This window comes from Sinocyclocheilus anshuiensis, unplaced genomic scaffold (assembly GCF_001515605.1).
Source record: "Sinocyclocheilus anshuiensis isolate Anshui unplaced genomic scaffold, SAMN03320099.WGS_v1.1 scaffold151, whole genome shotgun sequence".
NCBI lineage: Eukaryota > Metazoa > Chordata > Actinopteri > Cypriniformes > Cyprinidae > Sinocyclocheilus > Sinocyclocheilus anshuiensis.
The window spans coordinates 1,098,819-1,121,468 of record NW_015548199.1 but is presented as its reverse complement, the minus strand read 5'-3'; the positions used below and the strand labels follow the sequence as shown (position 1 = coordinate 1,121,468).

The following is a 22,650-nucleotide window of genomic DNA, read 5'->3' as shown; positions in this document are numbered from 1 at the left end:
AAACAGGAAATACAATTTAATGGAAAGGAAAATCCAGGAACAGTCTCTATTTGAGATCACACTTACCTCAGCTGAAGCGTTTAATCTGGTGACCCCTGAAATGACCTCACAGCTTCTTCTGATCTTTTCCAGAGGAATGCAGGAAATAGAGTCCTCTGCAGCTGAAATGAAGAAGTTCCGCTTTACTGATTCCAAGAAGATGTAGGCCTATATGAGGATTATATTGCTGCTATAATCCTTGGCAAATCAACATATACTGCCACTTTCATTAATACTTCCCATATTTACTCCATAAACTCACTATGAGTCAGTGTGTCCATTAATTTGCTAATTAAAGCAAGAGACAAAACTACAGTTTCTTAAAGTTGTGCAGTTGTAAATGCAATTTTTTTCCTACACAAAAATGTATATATGTGTGCTCGTGCTAATCTAGGCTACACATTTGTATATTATGGCTAAAAGAGAAATAACTCAATTAAAAATGGTATGTATTTTCCATCAGCGTGGTTTATCTTATCCTGATTTTTGCATTGTTTTCTAAACCAGTGAAGAACCAGCATTAGTTTTATACAAAATACTCAAACTGTCACTTAGGTTCTCTATATCAAAATACTATGTGCTAATTCGTTTCTGTAATTTGGATTTTTTTTATATTTATGTATTATTATTATTATTATGAATATTATTTTGCTCTAATTTTATCAAATGTTCCCTAAAAGATTCGTGAATAGTGCTAGGACTTCTTCGAATGTGCCTTTGTGCATTTAATTGTTTATTTTATTGTTTTAAATCGTTTATTATTATTATTACTATTATTATTATTATTATTTATAAGGATGTTAGTAAGCTAAATAAATAAATATTAAGAGAACATAGATGAAGGTATTAAATTATGTAGCCAGGGTTTGGACTGGTTCGTTAGTAAACAGAGTTGTTTGTCCAATCAACGTTGAGCGTTCGTTTGATTAGAACGTCACGTTATCATTACGCTAATGAGTTGCAGATTCTCAAACAGAGAGGAGCGCGTGAATGTACCGCAGGTAAGACACGCGTTCATTCACGTTTAACAGATACAGCAACTCCTTTAACAGCACTTAAAATATTTGTCTGTTAAAGGTGTACATTAAAAAAACGGGAAATTAATCAATCGTGAAATAAATTAATCGCAATGCAGTTAACAGAAAAACATTGATTTTTAAAGAAGTTAAAATGATAAAATCTGTAATATTTAATATTTAGACTTTTTATTTTAAGAAATAGCCTATGTACAGTGTTAACAGAATCTGTTTGTTTTCTGCAAATAATTTAGTCAGTAATTTAAGAAATGTGCATGTGAAAGAGATTCCCAATAAACGTGCTACAATAGTAGTCAGTATGTTGTCAATATGTTTTCAAGGCGATTATCAGGCTCTCGGTGTGATATCAGAGTTTAGTTCTCTTCCCTCTATTGTGTTTTTGAACCCCCGGGACGGAAGAGATTCTCTCTAATCCAACTTGTTTTCTCTATCTTGCTGAGATATGAGAGTCCTAATTTTAAATCCAAAACCAATCCCAAAAAGACATTCCTTTCGGCCTGGAAAATTTCACATCGTTTCCACTTTTCGCTATTTAATCCGGCTAATAATAATTAACCTACAATATTTTTTTCTTTACGCAATAAGCATCAAATGCGCGTATTGATACGCAGAGACAATGCTCCCTGTTAGATGATCGGTTTGCAGTTATTTCCTGATTGTTGATTGGGTGTTAATCTGTGTATTGCTGTGTCCATTCGTTTATTATTCACACCTCCTTATATCTGACAGACAACATGGAAATGCTTTTCTCAAAAAACAAAACAAACAAAAAAAAAAACAATTATGTAAGCTATGTTAGGTAACGTGTACATTTTAAGAGCAGTAACTGGTCACCATGTTTTGTTTGCAATTCTGAAGAAAGATCTGAAGTCTTTTCTTGAATTTCACTGGTTAGTGGAGCTGGTTCTTCTGGGGCCTTCGTTTGATTAACAGCATTTATTCCAAATGATCTTCATCCAGCACAATATGAAAATGATCAAGTGCGAGATTTTGTCATTCTTATTCGCATTTCATGCTTTGTAGCGAAAGGTCCATACATGATCATGGAAAGGCCACTTAAGATGTCTTTCAGTAAATCTTATCGCTGATGTTTATCGTGTCCTCCCCCTTCTCCCCGGCGGTCATCGCGCATCGCGCCTCATTCTCACTCCCATTACGCAGCGGGATTGACATGAAACTGTGAATTGTTTGCTGCTCAAATAGAGTTGACCTGGAGCCAGCAGTCTGAGGGGTTGAGGAGCGACCATCTCTGCCTCCTCCCCTCTACATCAGCATGACAAAGCACTGGGGGGGTCCGGGCTTGTTGGCACCACCCGTGATCACTGTAGGAGCAGGAGCCCAAGACGACCATCACCTTGACTGCAGCACCAGCTATTCCTCTTCCAACACCAGCTGTCACTGCTCCACAAACCCTCTGTTTAAGTTCGGTGGCCGGCTGGATAAGTCCACAGGGATGGCGCAGGACTCCTGTTACAGAGCCAAACCGTCGGATCAGAGCGCATTGGAAATGCAGGATGGGACCTCAAGTGGAGGAAAGAAGAAGAACTATCAGCGTTATCCCAAACCACCTTACTCTTACCTAGCTATGATTGCAATGGTCATCCAGAACTCCCCGGAGAAGAAACTCACTTTGTCAGAGGTATGTCATCTTCACAGGCGCGCAACACGCAACTTTTGTTTTTTAAACGGTCAAAATTCATCAGGAATGTGAATGAATTTTAATAATCACAGTTTATTTACATTATGCCCTATTTCTACACCAACATATTTTTAATTCAGCGTTTCAGCTGAAACGATTATCTTTATCAGCAAGTTCGTGCCACATCCACATTTAGGCTACATTTTTACAAGTTGTAGGCCCTACAGAATAAGTCATTTTTTAGGATCTTATTGGAGGATTTCTTTCAGGTTCCAAATAAAAAGAAATTCCATTAGCACTCATTGAAACTTAACATTTCTATAAAACCCAGTTGCGCCATCACCACACTGACGTTAATTTCCACAAAGAAACTATAGGACCGTTTACATGTGAAGTGAGTTTTGGTGCGTGTTGCACATCCAAATCACATAATGTTGAATAATGTTGCACGTTATCTGTCTCATGGATCTCGATGGGGTTTGTGTTGTGAATAGTGAAAGCAGAGGCCGATACTCTATCATGCTGATAGCTGTGGCTGGAATCACACTGTGCCGCAATTACTACGCAATTGTTCCGAAATGTCGCAACTTGTAAGAATCCGCGATCGGGATTAACAGTTTGCTGACTACTCAAGAGTGACTCCTGTGAATTTTTGTAACTGATTTGAGGTAGGGCCTGCTGCTACAGGTGATTGGACTCGACTTTTTTTTTTTTCCGAATAAAATGGCAAGCAAATCCTGTATTTTAAACATAATTTTTAAAATGACTTTTACCTATGTTTAAACTGGTTAAACATGCAAGTTAGCCATACTCCTATTAACTATGCCTGTTATAAATGTCACCCCACAGAAAATCTCACTTTTTCTGTGTGATTTACAAATATATAGGTCTATGCTTGCACACAGGTCACTGCCTTATTCTGGCTTTTTTTGAAAATGTAGCAGAAAGTCAAGATTCTCAGCAATATGGGCTACCGCTGTCTGTTTAGAATCTGTGCAGTTTAGAAGCTGTGGCCAATAATAATGATACGATATGTTTTTAATAACTATGAATAAATTGTCTTTGAACAGATTCTGAAGGAGATCAGCACTCTCTTTCCATTCTTCAAGGGAAATTACAAAGGCTGGAGGGACTCAGTCCGACACAACCTGTCATCTTACGACTGCTTCGTGAAGGTGTGTGTTTGATTTCAGGTGACTGAAAAAAAAAATGTGTTAGTTTGATGGTAATTTGACATTATCTTGTTGCCCCTCCTTCTCTCTCTAGGTGCTTAAGAATCCTGGTAAACCCCAAGGTAAAGGTAACTTTTGGACCGTAGAAGTGAGCCGAATTCCACTGGAGCTGCTGAAAAGACAGAATACGGCAGTGTCCCGTCAGGATGAAACTATCTTTGCTCAGGACCTGGCCCCATACATCTTTCAAGGTTACGCTCAGTCGAACAAGTCCAAACCTTTGCCCGCTGACCTCTCCTTACCCCCTGTCCCCACCCGTCACAGCCCACCCCCATCAGAGGACCCCTATCGTCCCAAACTGGACTCCACGTTTGCTATAGATTCTCTCCTGCATAGCCTCAGGCCTGCCAGTTCTGCTGGGGAAGGGCTACAAGAGAGAGAAAGTTGGGGCATCGGGCCTCCTCCGCACACTCGCTCTACCACTCCACCACGTCCTTGCAATGGCTCGTATAATTGCAGTTCGTCAACCAGCTCCGTCAGTCCTGCGTCGGATTTGTCAGATGAGGACTGGAGAGGGGTGACACTCATTGGGAAAAGATCAGGTGATCGAGGATCAACTTCAGACGGATACAGTGACTCCTGCCCCCCGCCGAACAAAAGCTCAAAACGCAGCACCACACCTCCATGGGAGCTGCCGACTTCCTATGCCAAGTACACCCCTCCCAACGCGGTAGCGCCTCCTAGCATGCGCTTTAATGGAAACCCGTTCATGCCACTGGGCGGTATTCCGTTCTACGGTTACGGTGGTGCACATGTCACTTCATCACACTTGATTGGTCACCCTTACTGGCGCATCCTACCAAGTGGGCCAGTTTCCATACAAGCCCCACCCCTCCTCATGGACTTGGACAGTATGCTGCAATCTGTTCCACCCAATAAGAGCGTGTTTGATGCGCTTGGCCCCAACAATCAGACTGCTCATCCACCTCCAAACCAGTATGCCCTTCCGAACAGGCCTTCCCTTTGCAAATATTCTCTTTAAACTATGCACAATATAGTCCTAGAAGAAGAAGATAAGAAGTCCTATCTTTGGCACTGCTCAGGCTTCACAAAGATTTGCAACCACTAATGCTGCTCATTACTGTATACTCCATCTGTGAATTGTCTCAGGGAATTCTTTGAGAAAATTCGTCTGTGAACTGAACCGTTACAGGGCCAATATTGACCAAAGAATCTACCCAACCAATGTTGACACTGTTGTAACTTCTGTCCATTCATGTGACTTTTTCTTTGACACAATTACTACCTCAGACTTTTAATGTCAATGGGGAGGCACATTGGCTGCTCTTGTTTCCTGAATGGACCCTTGTAATGTTTGGGGACAATCAATGAATTACTTGATAAGACCAATTGAATGTTGCCTTTTTATAGGCTTGAAGTATGGTGTGTGTGGTTGTTTTCCCTCCCTACAAAATCAACCAGAAATGGTGTGCTGGACATTTGTTAGGATTAGGGATGTGTGTGAGTGTACTTTTGAAACTGTAAGGAACCTGCAAAGTTTACATAAAGACTGGCTTTTATGCCATGAATGTGTCACTTTTTATATGTTGGTTTTAGCAGGGTAAACAGATTTTTTGAAGTCTTTTTGTATGGTTCTTCTGACATGATAATGTGTGTTAACAACACGTTCATTTCACCCCCACTCCACTTGGTAAAGTCCAATCTCAGGCTCTGATAACAATGGTGGAGGCCTGACAGATCTGATGAGATCCAGTCTTGTGTGTTTTTTTTCTGGTATGCATTCACTTTGAAGAACTGTAATTAGAGCCATTTTATCAGTGCACTGTGTCTCAAAGCCTTATCATGACTCCTTGTGTCCCTGTGGAGTGTAGGTGCTGTAACTATGGTTTTTATAATCTGGTCATCAAATGCCTTTTTAAAATAAATGTTTATGTTGCCTTTTGATCATGCATGTCTGCATGATACTGTCCAGAAGCTCATATTGAGTGATTTGATCAGTAATTAAACGTAAGGGTCGTTTAACTGGTGGTTGTCCCTCCGTCTGGTGCACGTCATGCCACCATCACCTCCTGCTGTTTTTTTCTGTCCTGTCCTCCCTTAAAATCACTCATTCATACCCCCAACACTTCCACCCTCTTACAGGTCCATTCTTTGTAATGGACCTTAGTTTCAAGTATTTGGGAATTCTCAGTTTCTAGGTGATTTGTTCCACTGAGTTTGAGTCTTTTTTTCCCATGTATTATTATTGTGTCATGGTATAGAGCAGTCAGACTGTATAGTATTGATGAATATGCTTTTGTTTATTTTAGGTGTAATCCTGTGAAAACATGTCTAGGAGAGTTCTGCGTAGTTCATCCTAAAAGTGTGTGTGTGTATCCTCAGTTGACTTCAGATTGCAGGGAAAGTGACACTAAGCCTTTTTAAAAAAAAAATTAAAATATCATGGACAAAGCATGAGTTAGATGTTTCACAGCAAATGCATATTTGTTACTGTTAATTTGCATTTGGCATCTATCATATGTTTGGTTCTTGACTTCTTTGTGATCATATGTTATACTGCCTGAGTCTCATCAACGACAATATTTTACTTAAAGCCAGTAATGAAACTAGCTGAATACTGATAGATATTTTAAAAATGAAGAGATCATAAATCACATGCCACCTGATACGATTTATATTCATCTGTCAAAGCAACTTTCTATTCATGAGTAGCTGGAGAGACGGCATGTGCTCCTCACAAAAAAAGATGCAGTGGAACAACAAGAATCTATAAACAAAATTCTGAAAAGCAGAGTAAATAAGTGGCTCTTAGAACACACTGAACTGAGAATACATCCTTTAATTAAAAAACTTCACCCACTTTTTTTTTTTTCATTGTGGAGACAAAATGGGGATTCTAAAAAAAAACGTTAAGACTTCAGATTATATGACCAAAAATAAGAAAAGTCTCACAAACTGCTGCAGTAACCAAGACATGTAAAGTGAAAGAGAGAGTCCTGATAGATACTCAGCCAGAGATTTTCACAAGGACAGGTTAAAAGGATCATGATCAGATTAGAAGCTGAAAATGTCAATATTAATATGTAATTGTATAGCTTCATCATCAGTTCATTTGTCTAGCTCCATCAGCAGTACGTTGACTGGCCAAACAAAATTAAAGCATTTATTTAATGTGTAGCAATTAATATCAAAACACACATATAATGTGTGTTAGGCATTGCCTATTCGGAACACAGGTGGGTTTAAATGTTACAGTCCCACTCCATTGTTTTTACGTTTGTAGCGTAATTATAATAAAAAAACGGGGCTATTTTTTGAGAAAAAAAGTAAAGTGAAACATGGTAAATATGAAGAAGTAAATAAAGGACTTTTATTGGCAATATTTTAGTTCTGTAGGCTATGTTTATAGATTCTTGGATGGGACTGTCCCTGCCTCAGACGTCACGCCCACATCTTCTGTGCAATTATCCCGATCTCATGAGAATTCATAATTATTGTACTAATTTCGTATTTGTAGGTAAACCGTCATTAGAAAGCCCTAATCCTAACCTTCAGGCTAAGGAGTCATCAGCAGATCAAATTCATACGACATCGCAACCAATTAACCAAATCATAAATTATTGCTGTAAACCCATAGGACCTTTCACCCTACACATAACATAGTTAGGAATATAATTACAAATAAAAAAGTCACAGACAAACGTTTATTTATTTATTGCAAGAAAATAGAAATGGTGCTCGAATAGCCTTTAGAATTTGTTCACGTTTAAGGAGACAGAATCAACGTATTCAAATAGTTTATAACCCTTTTGTTCAGAAAAGGCCTTCGTGATGTTATTAATAACGCGATTTCTACTAAGGGGTGCTGTTTATGGAGGGTATTTTGTTCATGCAAGGACGAAGAATTTTTTTTGGGGAAAAAAAATCAATTTTGAAATAGGCTACTGACGCTTTTACATAGAGCTAAACAGTGATTTAATGAACATGTAATCTAATACGGACTACATTTATACTGATAAATGTATTTAGCTTGCGGTCATTAAAATATTATAAAAATCCACGGAAACTTCCATTTCACAGAAGGGTTCTTTATAGCTGAACATTTTTTTCATTATTCTTCACACTAAAAAATAAAAGAAAAAAAATAAAGGTTATTTTACGAACTATGAGCATCTTAGGCTCGCTGCAAACGCCCTTTTTGGAACCTTCATTTTTATAGACTGAGTAGGTATATCATCAGTTCGATTCAGGTAACGTATGAAATAATAAAAAATGAATATGAAGGATAATAGGCCTATTAGCATTTTATAAAAATTGTGAAGTTTTACATCCAGTTGAGTTCATTTTTTCTCATAAAATACAATAGTAAATATTCATTAGCAGTGTGACAGTAGTTTTGTTCCTTATTTTATTTCTCGGATTATAGAAGTATTTCAACACCAGTGAAATAAATAAATACAATAAAATAAGATTGTCAATATCATCTGAAAATGCTGATCTCTTTTCAGACAAGGCCTATATAATTGTAACTAACATTTTTGTTTCAATGAACATCTAGTTGTATCTAGTAGCCTAACATTATCAAAATAACACGTTTAAATGAATTAGCCTATAAAATTGACATCGTCTATCAATATAATTAAGTGTCACTTCAACTTGGTGGGAAAATCACCATGCTCACATTTTAACAGCATTGAAGTTTTGAAATCAGCCTCTCTGTGAAACACCCTGTGCAAAAATTGAAGCACAACAAAATGACCTTTCACAATCATTAAACTGCGATGTATTTAGCCCAGTTTCTTTATGACGTAGCCTAACTAAACAAATGAATGAGCAGTTAGGTCTGTTAATGAATAGTATTAGGCTTAGTATTAATTCATGAGGTCTCGATTGACTCGAGTATTTATAGCACGATTCATTGGGCTACTAGTATTTTACAAAATATGCTTGAAGACATATAGGCCTAAATGGAGGAACAATCTGCACTTCACGAGAAATTGACATAAATACAAAAGGCATTACAAAAATATAAGCCTATTTAGATCTATAAAACGTTAACAATCATCATCAGTAAGCGATAAGGCTAAACTGAATTTCCAAATATTCTATGGAGGACAAAACCTGCATCTATTTTTGTATTTGAAATTCTGCTTATGGGAAATGACATACAATGGATGCAAACATCCATTCTCCATTGTTTTATGTAGCAGTTATGCTGTAGCCCATTGGGCTTTAGGCAGGTAAACATCCCAAAGAGGTGTTTACACCCATTACTATTATCTCATTATCAATGATACCCATCCAGCTCATGGTAACAGCATTACATTTTATTATCACTAATTCTGTCACTACTGTACATTAAGTATATAACTAACCTTTAAAACACTATAGCAGAACAGAAAAAAACACTTAATATAAGAGGTTTCATTAGACTTTATTTCAGCTGTCTTCAGAAACAGTTTCTATTGTCCAGTGCTTTGTTTCTTTTGTTTCCTCTTCTTAAACTGTCTTCTGTGGCTCCTACAGGCAACGGTGTTTAGAAGGAAGCTGATGGTCTCCATCCTGTTCACCCGCACTTCCATATCCACCTCCCCCAGGGGTGAACAGACTGAACATGTCCTGTCATGTATGCCACACGTCAGTCCATTTGAATGAAAATTCTATAGTCAATAACTCCCCTAACACAAAATCATTCGAAAACAACAAAGACGTTTGAAGAGAGATATATAGATGTGATCATTAAAGGGTGGATCATCCTTATGTAGAATAAAAGAGCTTTTCCTGAACACTGATATGTATTCAAGACCATTTCCATAATGGAATAAAGAAATAAAAAAAGATAATTGCTGCTTATTGTCTAAGAATTCTGAGATTTATTGTGGCAATTCTGAGAAAAAGTCAGAATTGTGAGATATAAAGAATACAGATTTGTTTTTTCTTTTTCTCCAATTTTAAGATAATATCTTGCAATTCTCAGTTTCTCGTAAAAAAAATTCACAATTGTGATACTTTTTTTGATTCCTTCTAGTAGATATGACTGTTTTCATCTCGTTTTGAAAAAGGTATTATTGATTTGATTGTATTTACAAGTATGCAAAAACACACACTGTTTGTCTTACCCCAGGATCCAGGCTGATGGTATTCTTGGCCCCTAAATTTAAAACTCTGCCATCCGTTTTATGAAACAAATTCAGCCCAGGTGCTCCATTTTTACCTCCTAAATGAAGCAAGAATTATATACATGTGTGTATGTATACGGAAGCACATACAAGTATATGAAAGTATATAAATATACTGTGATGAAGGTACCGTGTAGGCCATAGGGCTGTGTAGAACGCCTCTCCGTTAATACCGACAGAACCACTGGACTACGAAATCGAAGTTTCCGGATCACACCATCACCGCCGCGGTACAGACCTGCCCCTCCGGAACCGGGCCGCAGGGAAAACTGCTCAAGAATCACTGGATACCTGAGACAGCAACTCAACTTCAACAATCTCTTCCACATTATGAATGAATGGAACATTTCTATAATGCTGTAATATAGTCAGACCTGCTCTCCAGGATCTCAGGGTCAGTGATGCGAGTGTTTGTCATGTGAGTGTGAACACCACTGCGCCCCTTCCAGGTTGGCCCTGCTCCCGCACCCCCGGCAACCGTCTCATAGTAACCACTTTTCTCACTGCCGAATGAAATGTTGTTCATGCAACCCTTAAAAAAATAATATTAGAGAATGCAAAAAGTATGATCATAAACAGCATCTAAATTTACACAAACAGAGTTTTTCGTTCCTTGTCAAAGGTGCACACTGACTAGGGTACTAAAGATATTATGTAGTATATATAATGTTATTTTTAAGTATCATGCAATGCAACTCCTCAGTTAAACTGCTTAAGGGTTGCCAATATGATTGGAATATTTAACTGCATCATTTATATGTACAAACCACATTTTTATATAGAAACAGTAATTAGGCTTGTCATTAAATCAAACTGTTGTAAATTGCACAACTTCACAGATTTTATAATTCTCAATACCACCACATAACTAATTAGTAACTCAAATTAATTAACTAATTAATAACTAATTAAGCTACTATAATTAATTAATAACTAACTAATTAACTGCTATAAGTATATTCAGCCTCAACCTGGATACAGAGTAGTATGTAGTATGTACTATACACAGAAAATCTCAACTGGTTGATTCTTATATTGTTAAAAAATGCTAACTATATTATCACTCAGCTACATATTAAAAGATATTTAAAAAAAAAATGATTTTTTTTTATTTTGTCCCACAATTAAACTATAATATTGTCTAGCTCTTTATATAAATTTGGATATACAAGTAGGTTGAACTTTAACCACATACATATAGTACACTTGTAAAGGGTGATACATACTATATAGCATATCTCAGCTGCTTGACTGCTTGTATTGTTGTAAAATGTAAATCATATTATCACTCAACTCTAATCTGCTAAATAAAACTATACAAGAGTAGTTGCATTTCGATATTATGAACATTAAAATCATGATTTTCTGCAAAGCTGTATTGAAAATGTGTGAAAACATGGTAAAAAAATGTAATTTGACCTGACTCAGTCAAAACCATGTGCTCTGAAAACCAGAACTGGATTTTTGCAGCACAAGGAGATTTAATTGAAAGATGTAGATAGAGATCATTCTGACAGATATGACACACCTGTGATGCAGCACACACTTGGAAAGCTTTGAAGATGACATCCACCACTCTCTGTGAGGTCAGCACATTACCGCCCACTACTGCAGCATTCTGAGACGGCTGCAGGATCGAGCCGGGGGGAATGATGACTTTAACAGGGGCCAGACAGCCCTGAAACACAAAACACTTCATCACACACAAAGTCTTTCCTGCTAATTATCTTCATAAAAATGTAATAACATTTTATTTTAGTGTCCTTGTTATAGGTTACATCTACTTACTTCAGTAACAGCAGTAAACCCTAATCGAACCATAACACTGACCCTATAGTAAGCACATGTTGTTAATATTAATATTACTCAGTACTTTTTTGTAATAACACTGTAACAAGGACACCTTAAAAAATCTAACCCAAGGCTGTCCAAACTCGGTCCTGGAGGGCCGGTGTCCTGCAGAGTTTAGCTCCAACCCTAATTAAACACACCTGAACCAGCTAATCAAGCTCTTACTAGGCATAGAAACTTCCAGTCAGGTGTGTTGAGGCAAGTTGGAGCTAAACTCTCCAGGACCGAGTTTGGACAGCCCTGATTCTAACCTATCATGCATATTCCAATTGTGTGAAGATATTTGGAATATTTGTCATTTAAAACTGAAATGGTGACTAAACTAGAAAATGAATTGAGATTGTTGTCAAATAACAATTTATTTGAATTTGTCTATGAAGATTGTATATGAATATATACCGGTAAGAGTTAATTTAGATGACAGGTCAACTACTCACACAACTATGTGTATGAATATTTATTTAGTCTAACAAAATCTTTGTAAACAAAAAGTGGAGCAGAATTATGTGCAAAAAATGTGTGTCAAGCAAGCATGTTTGATCTTCTGTGTATGAGCATTGATATTTATATGTGAATAAAAGCATACATTAAATCTGTTCATCATAAAATGAGATTGTGTCCCTTTAGAAGACTTGGATTAAACTACTCGATTCACATGGATTATTACTTTTACAATGACTGTATGTACTTTTTGAAGCTTAAAAATGTTGATCTTCGATTTGCAGTGGATGATGTAAAAATGATGTAAAATGTAAAATACTACAAAATTTTTTATTAAGTTATGTTCAGAAGATGAACAAAAGTCTTGTAGTTGTTTTGGTGAACTATCCATTTAAAGATGAAAAAGGCAGAAAGCTGTTTACTGTGTGAACAGCAGATGTGGTGTAACCGGAAAAGTCAATCTAGCAATTTTACAGAGATTTACTTTTTTTTTTTTTTTTAATGCGTGCAAAACAGCACTAAATCAGCACATCAGAATAATTACTTAAGGATCATGTGACACTGAAGACTGGAGTAATGAATGCAGAAAATTCAGCTTTGCTGTCTAAGGAATGAGAATAATTACATTTTAAAATATGTAAAAAGAGAAAAATGTTATTTTTAAAAAAGCTATTTTAAATTGTAATAATACTTCACAATATTATTGTGCCATTGTAGCTTTTATTAAAAAAACCACAGCCTTGGATAAGCATAAGAGACTTTCAAATACATTAAAAAATCCCACAGACCCCAAACATTTTATTGATAGTATATGCATCAAATTTGTTTGAAATTTTTACAGCAATTCATCACTATAGCCATAATCATATAAACTGACACAATACAATTAATACTAATTTAATTTGTAATATATATATACTAGTATACTAATACACCGTGTGCATAATTATTAGGCACGTTGATATTCTGATTTTTTTTTTTCCAAGCACATTTGACCAATTCCAAACCACATCAATCTTAATAACTACTGATTTTGTATTTAATCATTTATGAGTGATATATAATTGTCCATGAAGGCTGGAAGTGAAAAACTCCTTATATTCAGGTGTGCAGAATTATTAGGCATGCTTTCTTTTACTTATAAAATGAGCCAAAAAAGAGGTTTAACTCAACCTAAGAGATGTCAAAAATGATTAAATCCCCATGAGAAATATTCAAAACTAATGCAATACAGAAATTGCAAAGTTAAGACATGACCACTGGTCAGCAAAATGCTCACTGGGACAGCGGGGTCAGAAAAAAAACAGGTGGAGAAAAAAAGACACATGTTAACTGCAAAATAATTAAGAATTAATGTGAAGAATTAGGTGTAAAACCACCAGGAACCATTTAGTCTCCAGTACCACTATTTTCCAGAACTGCAACTTTCCTGGAGTCTCCAGAAGTGCAATGTGTCAGGTTCTCAGAGACTTTGCTTGGGTAAAAATATCCTAAAAAATTACCCTTACTTAATAAGAATAACATGCTGAAGTACTGTGGTAGTAGTATTATTTCATAGGCTTTATGTACAGATAAGTTGAGAGTGACTCTTGAAAGACCAGCACCACATCCTCTTGTACCACTGTTAGAAAGGATTGATCTTCCAGAATCTGGCAGTAAGTTTTAGGAGCACATTTTTATTCCATCTCCTATTCTGAAAAAAGTCTGTCTTGCAGGATTGACTAAAAATGAGCATCAAAACTTACTGCCAGATTCTGGAAGATAAATTCTTCAAATAGTGGTACAAGAGGATGTGGTGCTGGTCCTTCAAGAGTCACTCTCAACTTATCTGTCCATAAAGCCTATGAAACATTAGTCTTCATGTATTTCACAACACTTCAGGGGGGATTTTCAGTCTGAGTTAAACCTCTTTTTTGGCTCATTTTATCTGTAAAAGAAAACATGCCTAATAATTCTGCACACCTGAATATAAGGAGTTTTTCACTTCCAGCCTTCATGGACAAATATATAATCATTTATAAATGATTAAATACAAAATTAATAGTAGTTATTAAGATTGATGTGGTTTGGAATTGGTCAAATGTGCTTGGAAAAAAATATCATCAGAATATCAATGTGGCTAATAATTATACACACGGTGTATACTAGTTTAACAGCATAATAGGGGTGGGCGGTATGACCAAAATTCTGTTTCACGATATGACTAATTTTATTTCTCGGTAACAATATATTTCACAATATAGTTATTTATAGTCTGTAATTATTCTGAAAATCGACAAAAAGGGCTTTATATAAAAAATGAACTCAAATACTTTAGAAATGAAAATCACTTAACATTGTTTGATTCTTTGGGTAAATTCTTTATTTAGTAAAAACACACTCAACTTTTAGATTAACTGCCCCCAACTTACTGATATTAAATGCAACTTGCAGGTGTAATTAAACTTTAAATAAGATGTTTCTGAATCTTTTTAAAATCTTGTTATTGTTTTACTTCAATCAGTTTATAATATCTAAATATTTTATATTGATATATTCTGTTTATAATAAATTGCATTTAAATCCTTTTAATTTTGTAGGATTTTGTAGGGTTTGTCTCCCACGAGTCACCCTCTGCCTCCATTATGGAGAGTATCATGATGCATGCGCATGCTTTCCTCTGTATGTAAACAAGGTGTTATAGGTCAGCCACGCACATGCATTGTTTACGTGCAGGAAAGCATGCACATGTGTCATGGTACACTCCAAAATGGCACCTGACAAGAATGGTTGAATAAAGTTGTTATTTTTGTTTTCTTTGCAAACAAAAAGTATTCTCATAGCTTCGTAAAAGTCTATGGAGGATCAGAAAGCTCTCGGATTTAATCTAAAATATCTTAATTTGTGTTCCAAAGATGAACAAAGGTCTTATGGGTTTGGAACAAAATGAGGGTGAGTAATTAATGACAGGAATTTCATTTTTGGCTGAGCTATCCTTTTACTGTTATTTCTATTCGTTACGACATAGATATATGAACTGTTGTAGTCAAGTAAGCTTGATTCGTAATGCTTTCTCCATTGTGAGCCTGTGCGCTCCTCTAAACTGAGCTGCACTGCTCTCGCGGTTGATTGCTGCACCTTTGTTCCGACAATATCACGCTATTAACAAGCCTTTAGAAAATTGATTCCTTCGTGGATCCTCCTGATCTATTCGTTCGTCTTCCTCCAGACAAATGGCAGCGTCTCAGTCTCATGCACGCAGCATGCGAGTTAACCACGCCCACTTATTTACATATCACAGTATACACGGAATTTAACAAATCTGTTACGGTTGACATTTTATACCACAGTAATGATATATACCTTCATACCGCCCAGCCCTACAGCATTACATCCGTAATACAGTCACACCGATTCACCAATTCTTTTAAATGATTAGATATCAGCTCCATTTTAAATAGTTAAAAGTCAAAAATAAAATAATCGGTTATTAGAATCGGCCCTGAAATTCCATAGTGGTGCATTATTAGAAATTATTATTAACCTGCAGTTCAAGTTACTTGTCCTCTGTTTAAAGGTCTCTGTCTTCCCGCTCTCAGTGTCTCTTACAGGTTCCTTGTTCGCCTAAGCACGGTTCTCTTTTTTCTTGTAAAAATTGGAGATTCTATCCATCTATCAAAATTTTTATTATAAAAGTATTACTTCACATGCAATCTCTTGTTTCTCTCTTAAAACCCTCACTCGCTACTCTCTTCTGGTTTGTTTAGTCTCCTAAAGAATTTCTTTCTTCTGCTGAACAGAACAGTTGTTGGTAACCCAATAACTTCCATAACTTCCGCATTGTTTATACTATGGAAGTCAATGGGGACCAGCAACTGTTTGGTAACCCACATTCTTCAAAATATCTTCTGTGTTCAGCTAAACAAAGATTCATACAGGTTTGGAACAACTTGAGGGTGAGTAAATAATGACACAATTTTCATTTTTAGGTGAACCATTCATTTAACAACCTTTACTGTGAGAAGCATAATCCACCAAAATGTGTGTATGTGTGTCACCTGGTTGAGGGGGATGTCCTGGCCCACCATGCATCTCAGGCAGTATATGAGGGCAGAGAGGGTGATAGCACGAGGGGCATTACAGTTACCCCACACTTCTGTCCCTGTGCCGGTAAAATCAAACACTGCACTGCCCTGCAGACAGACACACAGATGGACAGAGGCGTTGATCAACGATGTACTGCACTGTTCTTTTTACTGTCATTTTAGCACTTAAATACAGCAGTTTGTATTGTTTGCAGAGTTTTACATTCATATACATACATATAGCAGAATGCGCTATTAAAAGAGAATATTCAATATTCTCAATATTATATTCAGTGAAACCTGGAGGGGATGAATGATCAAAATGCAAAAACAGTTTTACGAAGTTCTAATTCAGAAACTGATTAGAATCTGCAAAAGTAAAAATGATCTCCTACTTGCTGTTCATCAATCTGGACCTTCAATCTGATCGGTGTCCCGTCATCCATTTGATCTTCTGCTTCAACCTCAAGAGAGCCCGCTTCCTGTCGTCGCCGCCGACGGGCGAAATCTTTCAGCATGTCTCGAACCGCAAGCTCTGCGTTACTCTAAATATACACAGGGAACTTTAAGCTAACATAAACCAAACCCTGACATAAACTTCAAACTGAGATTATCATTAGCTATATTTAATACATCAGACAAATGTACACACCTGAATGTATCCCATGTATGCCTGGATGACTTCCAGTCCGTAGCTGGCAATCAACTCCCCCACCAGCTGACAACCCCTCTGATTGGCTGCTACCTGTGCCCGAAGGTCTGACAGATTGTCACGGAGATTGCGTGTTCCAGAGCATCCTGGATATTGAGCGGGTGCCATGAGCGCTTCTGTTACAGCTGATGGATATAAAGATGACTATGAATAATGACAGAAAAAAAAAAACAAACACCATCAATCTTGTATAGACTGACCATGGAAATACCCTGGTATTTGTTACACTGCCTTCAACCTGATTGATATCTCTTCTAACCTTTCTCCTGAAAAACTCCACCCGTGACCAGTTTGAAGGAAGTGAAGACGGCACCCTCCTGTTGTAGACAGGTGGAGTGGGGGGGCATAGAGCCTGGAGTGATGCCTCCTATATCAGCATGATGCCCCCTGCTGGCCACAAAGAACATCGGCGCATGCATGCCATCACCAAACACCTGCATAACACATAGCAAATCTCAACAAGTCTTGTCCTGGAAAATCAAGTTTTGTTAAGAAAAATGAAGCATATTGTTAGGATCATTTTGACTTTTTGCATTGGCATTTCTGCATCCACACTATGAAAAATTTAGATTCATAAAGATTTTTATTATTTTTTAAAGTCTCTAATGCTTACAAATGCTGCATTTTTACAATCAAAAATACAGTAAAAACAGTAATATCGTGAAATATTATTACTGTTTTAGTTTTTTTTTTACAATCATTTTGTCACCAATTTCAGAAACTTGATGTCATTTTTCAAAACTCTAAACACAAAACTTTAAAAAGTCATTATTTGTAACAGGTTTGCTTGTTGCATTCATATCTTTAAAGTAGCCTTGCATTTGCAGAATTATTGGTTCAAATAACTAATTTATCATGAAATATCATAGGAACATTACTTTAGACCAACCACACACAAGATACCCATAGTTTCACTGTGTAGTTTTTAGTACAATCATTAAACATATTTGTACAAATGCGTGACACAGCTTTCATTATGGTTCTACACATTCATGTATCACAAGTACAGACACTGGAATCATTGAACAAAATCTGAAAATTATTGATGAAATAATCAAGTCACAACATAGGTTTTTCAAAAAATTTTAGATGAGAAAAATGTATATAAGAAAATACTACAGTACAGTGGAGTGTTCCTCACTGTGTTTCTAAGTTTTCATCAACCCTGCCTTGCGGATTTGGCCACAGGTTCTCATCCACATCACAATGGATGTTTTCATAAACTAAACATCTTGGAAAAAATCTTCTGGCATGGCAAATCCAGGCCTGACATTGGTCTCTTGTGATGTCATTGCACGCATCATCCATGGCCTAGAGAAAAGTGACTTGTTTGTGAGGGTGCCTATTGTAAACCTTCCACCTCCATGTCGGGTTAAGGAGTATGGGGATAAATACAAGGTGATAAACTGTGGATGGGTCTGAAACCATGATTGCACTCAGTGCCGTTGCTAGGAATTCTGGGCCCTTTGCAATGATTTTACATTCAGTGGGGGGTGGTCGGGCCCCCCTCTCAACCTCTCCTCCATGTCATGGCCGGGTTAAAGCCTGTCTCATCCAAAAATCTGAATGGTTTTCATCAGCATCCAGCTCTACCACCCTCTAAAAAGACATTTACTGTAGGAAAAACAAATACTGATAACAATGATATAGATTTTGGGGGGATTTTCTCCCAACAACAGGCATCTTGAAATTGATCATACCTGAACATACTCAGTCCTCATACTCTGCTTCACTTTCATAATCTAAACATGTAATATTGTTCATCATTTTCCATAAAAACTATGTATCAAGTGTAATGCAACAGTTACTTAGCATTTTGAGCAGTTGTATTAATTGATGGTTAGATCATTGTAATGAAATGAACAGATATTCAACTCAGATGTAATGTGTGGGTTGCATTTTGAAATGGTAATATTTTGATGTTAACTTTTGTCAATTTGAACCAGTGGTTTAAGTTCAATGAACAAATGATCTTTGGTTTATGTGTATTGTATCCAAGCATTTGGAAAAAGTGTTAAGCAGTTTTAAAAATATGCATTTTTATCATCGTTGTGAATTATTTGTCTAGAGTTTTGAAAAATGACATGAATGTTCCGATATTAGTGAAAAAATTATTGTAATATATTTAAAAATATGATTTATTCCTGTGATAGTTAGCTGATTTTTTTTAGCAGCTATTACTTCAGTCTTGTCACATGAGACTTCTTAATAATACCAATAACAATAATAATAACAATACATTTATCAATTATTATTGGTGCTCAAATATTATAATGGCTCTTATTTTTATCAGTGTTGAAAATTGTTTTTTTGGAAAATGTGATAGTTTTTACGGTCACTTTTCATCATTTTAAAATGTCCTTGAATATAAAAAAATCTTACTTACCCCAAACTTTTAAATGGTAGTGTATCACAGTTTCCACGAAAAACATTTAGTAGAAATATATAATATAAAAAAATGAGCAGCCTTGGGGAGTATAAAAGACTTCTTTCAAAAACATTAAGCTAATTTTAATTATTCTAAAAATTGTTTTACCTGTATTGTATAAAATTATGTTTGCTACATCGAATAAGTGTATCACAGTAATGAGATAAAAAAAAAAAACCCAGATACATTACAGTAATTAGCAACAAAGCTTCATTTTCAAGTTTGGGGTGAGAAACAAGTCAAACATTTTTATGATAGCCTTTGTGAATCATGTAAGATGAAACTGCTGAAAACTCATCATGATTGACCTACAGGAGTGATGACTGTGAGGTCTGGTAGATGACTGCCACCCGCACACGGATGATTACTGAGAATCACATCTCCCTCCTGCATGCTGCCTCCTGCTGCCTTTATCTAAAAGACATCAAAAGAACCTTTTTCAAACTTCGTTACAAAACTTTTGATTCCTTCTTTACAGTACTTTAATTTTGGTATTGGTTTATTCAAAATACATCTCTAAGCACACACATCTGTTAAAAAGTGCAGCATTATTCAGATTCTGATACATTCAAATTCAAAATGTCAAAATCATATTCTAAGATTGACTGAAAAGATGTGTGCTATCTGGGAACGCTCGGTTTTCTTTTGTCAATCTACATCATTCCACAGTATGTTAGGTTGTGTATATGTAACAATTAACAAAAATTGGTAATGCAAAGCTAAGAAATTATTATATCTTAAATGTGCATTAATTTTTAACAGCTCAGTGGGTCAATCATTCCACTTGTACCATGGTTATCACATTTACAAGAGTTTTCTTGATAAATATTATTTGGTTTTCAATACAGATTAAGCATCTTAATCAGGTACAACTCAGACTGCTGTGTGTGTGTGTGTGAGAGAGAGAGAGGTGGACAGAGAGTGATTGTGTGTTATTTCCTGCATCTGCACGGATTCTCATCCTTTATGTTTACATACACAGATAACTTTAAGACATTAAGAAGGTTGTGTACACATACATTCATATTAAAATGTTTAATTAAGTGATTTTTGTGTTTTTTCATCTAGATGAATCAGCCGTAGCCTTAAAAAATGTCATGTGGTGCTACCATGATTTATATTAATATTAATTAATTACCTTAACATGCTTAACATTTTTTAGATGTTCTCGGTAATTAAAGTGCTTAGAAACCAAGTATTTGCATTTCTTTTGAGTTTTTGTAAATAATGGTCTCATATTTTTGTTCTATAATTTCAGAGTTGCCTTCTTAATTGTAGTTAGCGGACTTATTTTTTTCTGTAAATTGCATAAAACTGATAAAAATATTTTAAAAATACCATTCACTTAAGCATACTATAGCAGTGATTCATATTTCAGCCACAGAAAGTAGATAATTTATTTTTAATTTAATTCAGTTATTGCTATTATTGGTCACACCACATGAGTGGTCGCTCCAAATGACACAAAGACCTTACATCATTAAAAATCTATTTAAAGAAATATGTGTGGATGTGTGGAACTGCAGTCGTTTTTTTAGACCAAGTTGTTTCTAAACTTTGCCCAACCTTGGCTGCTCAATTGACAAAACAATATTTGTTGTTTGCATTTCTTTAAAAAAATGACAAAATTTGAACTCTGAGACTTTGTTTAATACCGAAAGTAACCTGCTCTGTCTTGTATGTCGGCATGTTGTCAGTGTCTTCTTTGCTCCGTGATGTATTTTTAACTGTATGAGAACATGATGTGTGGCATAAAAGTGCAATGGCTTGTCTGACGTAGCAACAGTAACTAAGGGCGGGTCTTTGCGAAGGGTCAATTTAGAGTTGCGGAAGGTTGCTGGCTCAGGTTCTGAGATGAAATCATAAACATCTTTCTTACAGCAGAAAATTACATCTGGAGTTTGTGCTTGGTGAGCGTTTATTTTACTTTGCTTGGCAGTGGAATCTGGTAAAATAGATTAAAATAGTTATTAATAAACATAATAAATTACTAATAAATGCATAATTACACACTCTGCAGTGGTCGCACCACATGATATTTTCAAATTCAGTCAAAATTTACAAGCAGAGAATTAGCCACCTAAACAAAACAAGCTAGCTTCCCATGAAAGGTCACTATGAAATTTATAATAAAAATAAATGCTTGTAGAAATAACTTAATATTCATTCTTTTTTTTTTTTTTGAGGTCATACCACATGATATCCAAATGTGGTAACTACATACCAGCCATTAAAAGGTTATTTTTTTCCAAATTTGAAAGAGTTACAAACCTGCTTGATGCTTCTATGGGTCCTTGGCAAATTGTTATATGATGCAACAATGATAATTCAATGATCTTTGAATGAATTTCAACATAAAAGTACCAAAATGGTACTTTCTTGATGGTCGCACCACATGATATTTCATAAAATGGAGATTATCGGACAAAGTTTGTTTGAATATTATGATGGAAATATAAATACAAATGCTTTGCAATTTTATACAGGATTACAAAACACTTTGGAAATCATGCCAAATAGTGCAGAAAATTCATCTGAATAAATTTAGGGTAATTTCAAAGATGATTCCAAAACAACAGTTATGGCTGGACGGTCGCACCACATGATGTTTTGACACTTTGAATAACAGAAATTTACAAATAACTCATTTTTTTTTAAAAGTTAAAGTTGGTACATATGTGGGAGAGGTACTTTTTATATATGGCATCTTTTTTATGCATTTAAACCAATTTTTAACTGAAAAAATGCAATCGGACAGAAAATTTAGGCGTCATCTTTTTTTAGGTGTCATTTTTGTTGACACCCAAGTTATTTGTCATGTATACACACACAATACAAAACTAGGGTACAGAGGGTACAAAGGTTTACAAAATGTAAGTAAATTGTGTAAATTCACAGGTGTAATCCAAAATGTCAATAGGAAATTTCTTCTCATGTCTGAATTACTTGTGGATACATTCTTTCACAAGGTTTAACAATAAAATAGTCTCTTCTATTTTTTTCTCTATTATTTTTTGTGACATTTTTCTGCTACAGATTCAGACATGAACACAATGAATGAGCCAGC

At 35.8% G+C, this 22,650-nt stretch overlaps 2 protein-coding genes across 3 annotated transcripts in view; one reads left to right on the top strand and one right to left on the bottom strand.

Annotated features, from left to right (window-relative positions):
- The first annotated feature begins 949 nt into the window (after positions 1-949).
- Positions 950-6,323, top strand: foxh1 (forkhead box H1). Of its 2 annotated transcripts, none has more exons than XM_016439937.1 (4): positions 950-1,040; positions 2,280-2,715; positions 3,786-3,890; positions 3,982-6,323. In XM_016439937.1, the coding sequence occupies exons 2-4, from the start codon at positions 2,350-2,352 to the stop codon at positions 4,927-4,929; spliced, it is 1,419 nt and encodes a 472-aa protein (XP_016295423.1). In that variant the 5' UTR covers positions 950-1,040; positions 2,280-2,349; the 3' UTR covers positions 4,930-6,323. The 2 variants fall into 2 exon arrangements, with proteins under 2 accessions (XP_016295423.1, XP_016295424.1); XM_016439938.1 differs by having other exon boundaries at positions 990-1,040; positions 2,238-2,715.
- A 3,034-nt stretch (positions 6,324-9,357) lies between these two features.
- The window catches only part of LOC107653252 (5-oxoprolinase-like), a 43,643-nt gene continuing 30,350 nt past the window's right edge, over positions 9,358-22,650 (bottom strand). The window contains exons 18-27 of the mRNA XM_016439922.1: positions 19,896-19,997; positions 17,415-17,589; positions 17,096-17,280; positions 16,839-16,988; positions 16,417-16,551; positions 11,616-11,765; positions 10,462-10,619; positions 10,218-10,378; positions 10,028-10,125; positions 9,358-9,527 (exon numbers count right to left, since the gene is read on the bottom strand). Coding sequence (XP_016295408.1) covers positions 9,429-9,527; positions 10,028-10,125; positions 10,218-10,378; positions 10,462-10,619; positions 11,616-11,765; positions 16,417-16,551; positions 16,839-16,988; positions 17,096-17,280; positions 17,415-17,589; positions 19,896-19,997 — 1,413 coding nt within the window. The 3' untranslated portion in view covers positions 9,358-9,428. The remainder of the gene's footprint in view (positions 9,528-10,027; positions 10,126-10,217; positions 10,379-10,461; positions 10,620-11,615; positions 11,766-16,416; positions 16,552-16,838; positions 16,989-17,095; positions 17,281-17,414; positions 17,590-19,895; positions 19,998-22,650) is intronic.

Bases quoted from the DNA above. Each gene is read 5' to 3' on its own strand.
- foxh1 (XM_016439937.1), top strand. From the start codon at position 2,350: ATGACAAAGCACTGGGGGGGTCCGGGCTTGTTGGCACCACCCGTGATC. The intron at 2,716-3,785 runs GTATGTCATCTT...GTCTTTGAACAG, and splicing joins AGAAACTCACTTTGTCAGAG to ATTCTGAAGGAGATCAGCAC. The intron at 3,891-3,981 runs GTGTGTGTTTGA...TTCTCTCTCTAG, and splicing joins CTTACGACTGCTTCGTGAAG to GTGCTTAAGAATCCTGGTAA.